Source organism: Phyllobates terribilis, unplaced genomic scaffold (genome assembly GCF_046119375.1).
Source record: "Phyllobates terribilis strain yellow unplaced genomic scaffold, ASM4611937v1 Scaffold_4__5_contigs__length_816908805, whole genome shotgun sequence".
Lineage (NCBI taxonomy): Eukaryota > Metazoa > Chordata > Amphibia > Anura > Dendrobatidae > Phyllobates > Phyllobates terribilis.
In genome coordinates, this window is record NW_027362764.1 from 60,604,472 (window position 1) to 60,616,943 (window position 12,472).

General features: G+C 38.0%; 1 protein-coding gene across 1 annotated transcript in view; it reads left to right on the forward strand.

Moving 5' to 3' along the window:
* Window positions 1–591: 591 nt before the first annotated feature.
* Window positions 592–12,472, forward strand: part of ZNF804B (zinc finger protein 804B) — a 633,228-nt gene continuing 621,347 nt past the window's right edge. Inside the window, exon 1 of the mRNA XM_073677411.1 lies at window positions 592–1,498. Coding sequence (XP_073533512.1) covers window positions 1,388–1,498 — 111 coding nt within the window. The 5' untranslated portion in view covers window positions 592–1,387. The remainder of the gene's footprint in view (window positions 1,499–12,472) is intronic.

A 12,472-nucleotide genomic window follows, 5' to 3' on the forward strand; every position in this document is an offset into this window, starting at 1 on the left:
AATACTCTGCACCTTGAACTTTCACATTGCTTGAGAAAAGTCCACAATAATGGACCGAAACGTCGCCACAGCCACATGGGCTAATGAATGGGATATTTTTCATTCTCTATTTGTGTGCTGCCTCCATTTTTCGTGGATATTCATAGGACTGGTATGTACCTGGGTGGCGGAGCACCTCCTGCTACAATTTTTGTGCTGCTTTTGTTTTTGTTTATATATATATATATATGTGTGTGTGTGTGTGTGTGAATTACAGTATATTTAAACCATATTATTACAATTATTATTGTGATTATTTGTAGGCATATTGTTTTATTATGGTTTTAGCATTATTGCTATTATCCTTATTATTCCATTTTAGCATTTTTTTTTCTTGCTTGTAGTAAAATATATATATATATAAAAAAAATATATATATAATTATTGTACACTCATTCACTGCAGTGTGTTAAAAGCAAAAAAAATAATCTCTGTTCCTTTCTGTGGATTGATCCCAGGTTCTTATTCTTTTATATGCTATTTAGGGCTGAATTGATCAATGCAATAGCCAGCTGGGATGCTGCTGTTGCTGTTTCTGCCTACTGCTTAATACTGAGCAAGGGCTGGAGCTGGCAGGTAGCAGAGAGGCAGAGACAGAAGCAGAGAAGAGGTGGGGGTGGAGGATGGAGCCAGTCACAAAGCCCCAGCATAGCGACACAGAGACACAGAGTAGATGGCACCATGCAGACACACTGAAAGTTAACACAGCGAATGAGTGGCATTCTATGGGCACAGGATTAAAATGATGCATCTCCTCCTCTAGCTCTGGATGTGCAAAGCCCATCTCTGCTGCTGCTGCTCCTACACCAGGACTGCTGCTGAATGCTGCTGCTGCTGCTGCTGCTGCTGGAGGCTGGAGGATTGGGCTTTATGTAGATTTTTTGGAGAGAAAGAAGGGATTTTGCATTGAAATTCCAGAAGATAGAAGTGCCTGTGTGCATCTCCTGGATGGACTGATTGCTTGCAGCAGCAGCAGGACACTTTGCCCAAGATAACTGGATGTGCTGGGACCACATTGCAAGCAGGGAGGAAGCAGCAGCAGCATCATCATCATCATCATCATCTCCTCCTCATGGGTGACAGCTGAAGCCTTGATCTGTCACTTAGATTTTTTTGGATTGTGCCACTAGGATTAGCAATATTGTGCACTGCCCTGGGGGAAAGTGTGAAGCCTCCTCACATCATCACCATCCACACATGAGAAAGGGTTTCCCTAGCTTGATCCTGCCCATGGCTGACTCCCTTCAGTCAATAATCTGAGCATTGGATTTAAAGGGCTTCCTGCACTTCTAGTCTAACCTGGCACCTATATGCCCTATATACCCACATATGGGAGACTGCGGAACGTATGGCGTGCTACTACCTTGTCATTAGCTCCACTCATCTAAGCAATGGGCACTTTCGTAGTATTAAAGGAGTTTTCAGGGGGCCTCTCCATAAGACTGGGACCACCTTACCGGTAACGCCACCATTTAATACTTTTACCTATTTGCTGTGTTATATGTGTTATATCGTTATTGTATTGATGATTCTCATGAGTGCTGAATCCCCCAAAAAAGTTGTCTTTAGTTATGGAAGCTGAAAATTGGTATTGATGGGTATAGCTGTAATTGTTCTTGATCCTTCAATTATACCTGGAATGTTGGCATCTCGGTGCCATGTTGATCGAAAGTAGCCTAAAATCATGGTATCCTCAAACAAAAGGATATATATATATATGTATATATATATATATATATATATATATATATATATATATATACACACATATATATATACCCTCTGACTAAACCTGATCTGGACGAGGGAGCTTGCTGTCTGTCAAGACACTCTCTGTTCAGTGATCAATATACATTGATATTACTGCTGTATTGATCTGCATTGAAACTTGCAAGTAAGGTACCTGGATCATTATTAATAGACACTAACATGACTTTAAATGCACAGATTTTATCACATATGGACTTATCCTGCTATGAAGAGAAAGAACTTTTGTCCTATACTTTACCCCTGCCCATAGACTAGGGTGGGCATTTGCAAAAACAAGTGTATACTACACATTTACTACTATACAGACTTACAGTGGCCTACAGCGTCTTCCAGATAACCTAGGATTAACCTGAATTTTCAGATTTCTTCTATTTTAGACATTTTTCAGAAAGGGGTTAACCATTGTTACACTTTCATAAATATTATTGCTTGTAAATAGAATGTAACGACTTGACTGTAAATAATGATTCCAGACTGTTACAAAGTGACGCTGTGCATTGGAACTGCTGCATTTGACGCCGGTTTGTGCCCCATTGACGTCCGCGGTCACATGATCCTGGTGAAAGATACTTTGTATTGCACTATAAAGTGAAATATACGTTGTATTTATTTGCTTTTTTTAACATTTTACATCACTTTTGCAATAACTGTCAAAGTGATCCTAAAAAATGGCAAACTTTCTGCCTAAATAAAGCGTCAAATATCCAGCGGAGCGGAACTTATTAATAAATATGTGGTATATTAGTAGTTTTCTATACGGTTCGTCATTCCGTGTGGATTGCAACAGTTTATACTTAAACTTTCGCCCTGGTCTAGACTAAGCTTCCCATCATAAGACTGTGGTTTTGTTTGCATGCGGTTTAGTTGTAATGTGACCACTTATAACTAATTGTACCCGCGTTTGCACATTCCAAGTGGCAATCTGAAAGCCACTTCTCCTTTACCGCAGGTCCTCCTTAAAGATATTTACTACACAAGCTCCACATTAAGAGTAAGCTGCTATATAAACACTACACATCAATGGTGTCTCACTGAGTCACTTCTTATTTTACGCGCGGGTCTGGAAAGAGTTTTAAACTTTTTTTTTTTTTTTATACATATAGCCGAGCTGAGTCTGTCATTTGACATCACAATGTAATATTTGCGATTTTTATTTTACAAAATATTCCGATTGCGCACAGAATGCTACATCCGTAGAGGTATATGACTCATACAGCTCTGCTACATCTAACTTCTATAAAATGGATCATTTATTTATTATTACATTAGATCACTAGCCTAGGATGGGAGATTGGGCAAATACTGATATAAATCAACATGGCACCATGTGGTCAATATATTTTCCAGTGCTAGGTGGAGGTGAGGAAAGAAGTAAAGGTTTGGGTATTGGGGCATAATATATCAAAGGAACCCCTTAATAAAATACTGGTTTTTCTTGTTGATGGCAGCAATATAAGTGCATTTCAACATCTTTGCTATGGGTGTAAAATCCAGACCCCCCATCCCCTTGCAGTTCTGAAGAAGTTAAGTTAGGGTGCAGAGTGGCGCACGTTGGCACCCAGCACCAAGATCCCATGTCTTGCAAGTTCCAACTTAGTAGGAAGTCATCAGACTTGTTACTTTAAGTAATTGAATGACTTTAAGAAAAAGTGCAGCTGCCCCTTTAAATATTATTTTAGGAAATTGTAATTCTTTAAGATCACGTTATTATTGCAAATGCTTTAAAATAGTGATCTATGCATCACTTTTGCATAACTACGACTCTCAGCATATATTCACAGCTGCATGCAAATGCTATTTTGTGCCTGTTGTATGATTAGGGGGTAGTAACAAAGTTTGATGCCACTCAGTCCAGTAGGCAAATAAAAACAGGCTGCATAAAGAGGCGCCTGAGGATCAATAAGAGATTTTTTTCCTCTAAAACTATAATCAGAATCCTAGAATGAGATGATATTCAGACATCCCATTACTTTAAAGGGACAGTACGCAAATAAAAGTTTATTTGTAAAAAAAAAAAGTTATAGAATTTTCCAATGTACTTTCTGCATCCTTTTTCATAGATTCTAAGATCTCTGTTTGCTGTCATACAATAGAAACCGTCATGGAGATACAAGTATTGGGCACATTGAATATTAAATGACAGCAAGCAAATATCTTGCAATCCATAAAGAATTGATACCGAAAATATATTAGAAAATTGTATAACTTTACTCTTTACTGGCAGGAAACACAATTCCAATGTAAAGACACTCCAACCGGAGTTTCCCTTTAAATGTGAGTGGGGTGACAGTAGTAGAAAGTGTTAAATGCAGACTAACTCTGCTTACTGAGAAATATCCATAATATATGTCATTAATCAGGGAAACGTTACATATTGGAACTGAGAACACAATCTCAATTAATTCATAATTACTGCATTCATTAATTCATTGGCTGGAAAGTGGAGGCGTCCACCGCTGACATCCCTGGGAATTTCCCAGCAAAATGGGTGAATATTACATAAATATTCACATATAAATATATGTGTGTCGGCGACGCTACGACAGGGTGACATTACAGCGTCAAAGATTTTCTGCTCTGTTATTGGTTAATAAATGGCAGAGAGGAGAAATAATAGGAATATTTAACCCAGTCAGCACCACACAATCACATCACAGGCTCCTATGGTCAGGACAGGACGATATAGTCCGGATTAACATTCCAGGACTCGTCATTACCTTCTGTGATTTATCCTAAAGGGCTATATGTGATACAGTGATACATCTGCAGAATATCTGTTCAAGTCATGGATCACAAAGACTTTCAACTTGTTTCAAAAAGCAAAATTACACTTAAGTGTGCAAACATCCTTGCAAAAGTGTAATCAGTCTATCTATCTATATATCATCTATCTATCTATCTATCTATCTATCTATCTATCTATATATCATCTATCTATCTATCTATCTATATATCATCTATCTATCCCATATCTATCTATCTACTTATCATCTATCTATCTATCTATCTACTTATCATCTATCTATCTATCTATCTATCCCATATCTATCTATCTATCTATCTACTTATCATCTATCTATCTATCTATCTATCATCTATCTATCCCATATCTATCTATCTATCTATATATCTATCTATTATCTATCTATCTATCTATCTATCTATATATCTATCTATTATCTATCTATCTATCTATATATCTATCTATTATCTATCTATCTATCCCATATCTATCTATCTATCTATCTATCTATCTATCTATCTATCTATCCCATATCTATCTATCTATCTCATATCTATATCTATCTATCTATCTATATTTTCTCTATCTATCTATCATCTATCTATCTATCTATCATATGTCTATCATCTATCTATTACCTATCATCTGTTATATATCAATCAATCTAGTATCTATCTATCTATTATCTATCTATCCATCTATCTATCTATCTATCTATTATCTATCTATCTATCTATCTCGTATTTATATGTCCTATACGTATCTATTATCTATCTATCTCTCATCTATCTATCTGTCCCATATTTATCATCTATGTAATCTATCAATCATTGATATATCATATACATTAATATCATTCTCTTTAGTCTTTATCCTGTGCCTGTATATATCATCTATAGTAAATCCCAGGAGCTGCTATCTCAGTTGTGACCACTAGGTGGCACCAGAGAGCCCCTATATTTGGCCTATCTACTGGGCAGCAGTACGATACTCAGGGTCAGTGCGGAGTCCTGACTGATGATTTGATACTTACAGTAAACTTTTGACATAAATGTGGGAACATTGGTCCAGAATATGTCTCTTTAAATATTTCTCGCTCAGTGTGTGAAGCCAAACGTCCCAATAAAAATCATTTGCATATACTGACTCTGTAGTGCGACTTCCCACCGGTCTGGTGGTGACCGTTATGTCCTAGATCTACCAAGCAGGGAGAGCAGTTTGTGATTTTACTTTTTCATAAACTTTGTTTTTTTCTGTAGTATTTATGTTAAGTTCCTCCTATTACAGTACATGCATGAAGTTGTATTGTTTGGTTGTTTTGTTATGTTTTGCATTATGGCATGATGATGATGAATAATAGATGTAGCGGATCTGAGTTAGTCATTTATAATATCTCAGGGATATACATGTACCCTTTGAATTTCCATAAGACTACTAGTAATCGTACTTACCTGCCATAAAGGGTTTTCCCATCATTGACATTTACACCTTGTCATTCATCTTACATAGCTGTTTACATATCGAGCATAGACAATGACCCACAGCCGCAACTGTGCCCTAGGACAAATGTTCATACTTCAGACCCCAAAACTGATCTTACGATTTACTTGAGATCTTTTTAGAAACAAAGGATTACATCCCCGGGCCCGGATGGGATACACACGCGAGTACTGCAGGAATTAAGTAACGTCATAGATAGACCATTATTTTTAATCGTTAAGGATTCCATAATAACAGGGTCTGTACCACAGGACTGGCGTATAGCAAATGTGGTGCCAATATTCAAAAAGGGGACAAAAACGGAACTTGAAAATTATAGGCCAGTAAGCTTAACCTCTACTGTGGGTAAAATCCTGGAGGGTTTCCTAAGAGATGCTATACTAGAGTATCTGAAGAAGAATAACCTCATGACCCAATATCAACATGGGTTTACGAGGGACCGTTCCTGTCAAACTAATCTGATCAGTTTTTATGAGGAGGCAAGTTCTGGACTGGACCAAGGAAATGCAGTGGATGTTGTGTATATGGACTTTTCAAAAGCTTTTGATACGGTTCCACACAAAAGGTTAATACATAAAATGACAACAATGGGGATAGGAGAAAATATATGTGTGTGGGTTAAGAATTGGCTCAGTGATAGGAAACAAAGGGTGTTTATTAAAGGAAAACACTCAGACAGGGTCTGAGTTAACAGTGGGGTACCACAGGGGTCAGTATTGGGCCCCCTTCTTTTTAACATATTTATTAATGACCTTGTAGGGGGCATACAGTGTAATATTTCAATATTTGCAGATGACACTAAACTCTGCAGGGTAATCAATACAGAGGAGGACAATTTTATATTGCAGGAGGATCTATGTAAACTAGAAGCTTGGGCTGACAAATGGCAAATGAGCTTTAATGGGGATAAATGTAAGGTAATGCACTTGGGCAGAGGAAATAAAAGGCATGGATGCCTTTCTTGAAAAGTATAATATTACAGGTTATATATACTAGATTCCTTGATAGGGCGTTGATCCAGGGAACTAGTCTGATTGTCGTATGGAGTCGGGAAGGAATTTTTTTCCCCAGTGTGGAGCTTAGTGTTTGCCACATGGGTTTTTTTGCCTTCCTCTGGATCAACATGTTAGGCTATGGGTTGAACTATATGGACTTAGTCTTCCTTCAACCTTAAAAACTATGTTACTATGTTACATTTCCCAGCAGCTCCCCTGCAGGTGAAATGAGGCATTACACACTAAAATGAATAAACTGTTTAGTAAACATTGGGTCCTCCGAAGATAAAGATGTAATAAATTTTGTCCATGAGGAGGGTCTGACTCATAATTCTCTAATAGGCAATTGAAACAATAGGTTTGTTATACCAGACAACCCCTTTGACCCCTTAGTGACCGAGCCAATTTTCATCTTCCTGACCAGGCAAATTTTTAAATCTGACCAGTGTCACTTCATGTGGTGATAACTCTGGAACGCTTTAATGTATCCCAGTGATTCTGAGATTGTTTTTTCGCGACACATTATACTTTACGTTGGTGGTAAATTTAGGTCAATTTGTTTCATGTTTATTTGTGAAAATTTCTGAATTTTATCGAAAAGTTTGAAAATGACACAATTTTCAAACTTTCAATCTTTATATCCTAAGTAAGTTAATCATACTGTACAATATAATTAATAAATAATATTTCCCATATGTCTGCTTTACATCTGCATCATTTTTCAAACTCCATTTTATTTTGTTAGAATGTTAGAAGGGTTAAAAATGTAGTAGCAATTTCAATTTTTTTTCAAGAAATTTACAAAACATGTTTCTTTAGGGACCTATTCAGATTGAAATGGACTTTGAGGAGCCTATATATTGGAAACTCCCCAAAAGTGATAACATTTTAAAAACAGCACCCCTCAAATACTTTAAAACTGCTGCCAGGAAATTTTTTAACCCTTCAAGTGCTACACAGAAATTAATGTAAAGTCGAATGAAAAAAAATAAATTGTAATTTTTACTCTCAAATGTTGCTTTATCCCCAATTTTTTCGCTTTTACAAGGAATAGCATAAAAAAATGGATCTCACAATTTGTTACTCAGTTTCTTCTGTGTTAGCTGATACCCCACATGTAGTCACAAACGTCTTTGGACGAACACAAATTTGGCTGTCATAGATTGTGGGCACAATGTTGCATTTACACGGACCCAAAGGTGCCTAAACAGCAGAAATCCCCCACAAGTGACCCAATTTTGGAAACTCAAGGATTTTATCCAGGGGTATAGTAACCATTTTGAACCCACAGGTACTACACAAAATTTTATAGCATTAAATCATCTTATTAAAAAAAATCTTTTTTTTCACCTAAATGTTGCTTTAGCCCCAAATTGTTCACTTTTGCAAGAGGTAACAGGAAAAGTGGACAGCAAAGTTTGTTACCCACTTTCTTCTGAGCGCGGGTATACCCCACATGTAGCCAAAAAGTTCTATTTGGACACATAGCAGGGCTCAGAAAGGAAGAAGCGACATTTGGTATTTGGAATGTAAATTTGGTTGAATAGATTGCAGACTCCATGTCTTATTTGCAGAGCCCTCGAGGTACCAAAACAGCAGAAACTCCCAAAAATTACCCCATTTTGGAAACTAGACCCATAAAGAATTCATCTAGGGGGTGTTGAGCTTGTTGAACCTGTAGGTGCTTCACAGAACTTAAAATGTGGATGTGAAAACGAAAATTAAGTTTTTTCTGCCAAAATGTTATTTTAGCCCCAAATTTGTAATTTTCACAATGAATAATAGGATAAAATTGACCCCATAATTTGTTATGCAATTTCTTCAAAACACAAAGATAACCCATATGTGGTCAAAAACCACTGTTTGTGGCACATGGCAGGGCTCGGAAAGGAAAGAGAGCTATTTGATTTTTGGAGCATAAATTTGTCTGAAATACAGTGGGTACGGAAAGTATTCAGACCCCTTTAAATTTTTCACTCTTTGTTTCATTGTAGCCATTTGGTAAATTCTAAAAAGTTATTTTTTTTCCTCATTAAAGTACACTCTGCACCCCATCTTGACTGAAAAAAAACAGAAATGTAGAAATTTTTGCAAATTTATTAAAAAAGAAAAACTGAAATATCACATGGTCATAAGTATTCAGACCCTTTCCTCAGACACTCATATTTAGGTCACATGCTGTCCATTTCCTTGTGATCCTCCTTGAGATCGTTCTACTACTTCATTGTAGTTCAGCTGTGTTTAATTAAACTGATAGGACTTGATTTGGAAAGGCACACACCTGTCTATATAAGACCTCACAGTGCATGTCAGACCAAATGAGAATCAAGAGCTCAAAGGAAGTGCCCAAGGAGCTCAGAGACAGAATTGTGGCAAGGCACAGATCTGGCCAAGGTTACAAAAGAATTTCTTCAGTACTCAAGGTTCCTAAGAGCACAGTGGCCACCATAATCCTTAAATGGAAGAAGTTTGGGACCACCAGAAGTCTTCCTAGACCTGGCCGTCCAGCCAAACTGAGCAATCGTGGGAGAAGAGCCTGGGTGACAGAGGTAAAGAAGAACCCCAAGATCACTGTGGCTGAGCTCCAGAGATGCAGTAGGGAGATGGGAGAAATTTCCACAAAGTCAACTATCACTGCAGCCCTCCACCAGTCGGGCCTTTATGGCAGAGTGGCCCGATAGAAGTCTCTCCTCAGTGCAAGACATATGAAAGCCCGCATAGAGTTTGCTCAAAAACACATGAAGGACTCCCAGACTATGAGAAATAAGATTCTCTGGTCTGATGAGACGAAGATAGAACCTTTTGGTGATAATTGTAAGCGGCATGTGTGGAGAAAACCAGGCACTGCTCATCACCTGCCCAATACAATCCCAACAGTGAAACATGGTGGTGGCAGCATCATGCTATGGGGGTGTTTTTCAGCTGCAGGGATAGGACGACTTGTTACATTTGAAGGAAACATGAATGTGGCCAAGTACAAAGATATCCTGGATGAAAACCTCTTCCAGAGTGCTCTGGACCTCAGACTTGGCCGAAGGTTCACCTTCCAACAAGACAATGACCCTAAGCACACAGCTAAAATAACAAAGGAGTGGCTTCAGAACAACTATGTGACCATTCTTGACTGGCCCAGCCCGAGCCCTGATCTAAACCCAATTGAGCATCTCTGGAGAGACCTGAAAATGGCTGTCCACCAACGTTCACCATCCAGCCTGACGGAACTGGAGAGGATCTGCAAGGAAGAATGCCAGAGGATCCCCAAATCCAAGTGTGAAAAACTTGTTGCATCATTCCCAAGAAGACTCATGGCTGTACTAGCTCAAAAGGGGGCTTCTACTCAATGCTGAGCAAAGGGTCTGAATACTTATGACCATGTGATATTTCAGTTTTTCTTTTTTAATAAATTTGCAAAATTTTCTACATTTCTGTTTTTTTTCAGTCAAGATGGGGTGCAGAGTGTACTTTAATGAGAAAAAAATTAACTTTTTAGAATTTACCAAATGGCTGCAATGAAACAAAGAGTGAAAAATTTAAAGGGGTCTGAATACTTTCCGTACCCACTGTATATTGTGAATGCCATGTTACATTTGGAGAGCCCCTGGTGTCCCAAAACAGCAGAAAACCTCCACAAGTGACCCCATTTTAGAAACTAGACCCCCTCAAAGAATTAATCTATGGGTGTACTGAGAATTTTTAACCTATAAGTGATTCACAAAACTTTATAACATTTAGATGTGAAAACAAAAAATGTGTCCGTACCAAATTTGTAATTTACACAAGGGGTAAAAGGAGAAAACGGACCCCATAATTTGTTATGCAATTTTTTACCGAACATGGCAGTACTCCATATGTGGTTGTACACTACTGTTTGAGAACACGGCAGGGTCGGATACTTGACTTTTAGAATGCAGATTCCATTTGAATAGATTGTGAGCTCCATTAGCCGAGCCCCTGAGGAGCCAGAAGAGCAGAAACCCCCCAGGTGACCCCATATTGGAAACGCCACTGCCTAAGGAATTGGGTATTGTATAGAGTATTTTGAATCCATACGTGCCTCACAGAATTTTATAACATTAGGACTTGGAAATATCACATTTTAGTGGTAAATATGGAATTTTTGCATTTGCTTCAAATTTTTCAGGTACACAAGGGTTAATAGGTGAAACTGGACCCCAAATTTTATTGCGTAATTTCTCCCGAGCGCAGTGATGCCCCATATGTCATCAGAAACTACTGTTAGGCCACACGTCAGGGCTGAGAAGGAAGGAAGGAAGGAGCGCTATTTGGCTTTTGGAGCACATATTTTGCTAGAATAGTTTCCAGGCGACATTTGCGGAGCCAGAACAGCAGAAAAGCCCCAAAAGTGACCCCATTGCAGAAATTACAACCCTCAATTAATTCAGCTACGGCTCCAGCAAATATTTTGTAACATCCACATCAGGCTTTGAAAATGTGCAAATGTGCCGGTTTAGTGCCCATACATCTATCTATCTATCTATCTATCTATCTATCTATCTATCTATCTATCTATCTATCTATCTATCTATCTATCTATCTATCCATCCCTCTACCCATCTATAACTCTATCCATTATCTATCTATCTTTCTATCCCTGTCTACTGTATCGATCTGTCTATTGTATCTATTTATCTATCATTCTCATGTGTTTGATAAAAATTGACCTAAAGAAAATGACTCCTTTAAGTTCCTGTAGCAGGTTTACCTTTAGTCTGGGGTGTAGTTAATAGCACCAATAATCCATTCTTCCTTGGTCAGGGTGTGTAATGGGTAAACCCTTTATAACATTGTGTTTTATGACAACCAGGCTCTGCTACATCTGTTGCACTGTATTTGTTATCAGGCTGATATAGCTTACCTTTCCCCTCTCTTACCAAAATGAGTGACGTGAGATAACAAGCTTTGAAATAAAACCATGATTTCACGATACTCTGTTGGGAGATATTGATTCTCTATGTGTCTATATGTGCCCGCCTGGTGGTTGTGATGTGAATTCGATGCAGCCTGTGGAAGGTGTTTTTATAACATGGTGCAACATTGTATACATTGAGAAATTAGAGGACATTTGCAGAAAGGTAAAGTGGTCACCTGTCCTGGTTTTCCTGTGTCTTTATCCACTCCCTCGCACCTTGCATGAGCTGAGTGCTCCTTTAATATCCAGATCTAATTTTACACCCGCAATGTATCCAGTCCTCCGGGTAATTTCATCCATAAATATTCCGCCTTTCCATTTCTTCTATCTCATGAATCTCAGTTTCTATTTCTGCTTTTTTTGGAAATAGGTTATAATGAGAATATCAGGGAAGGTTTTTTTTTCCCTTTAATGGCAGAATTGGGTTTATTCTCGAGTTTTCTCTAATCGCTTTGGAAGGATTCACATACTTTTTTAATAGAGTCTCAATTTCCT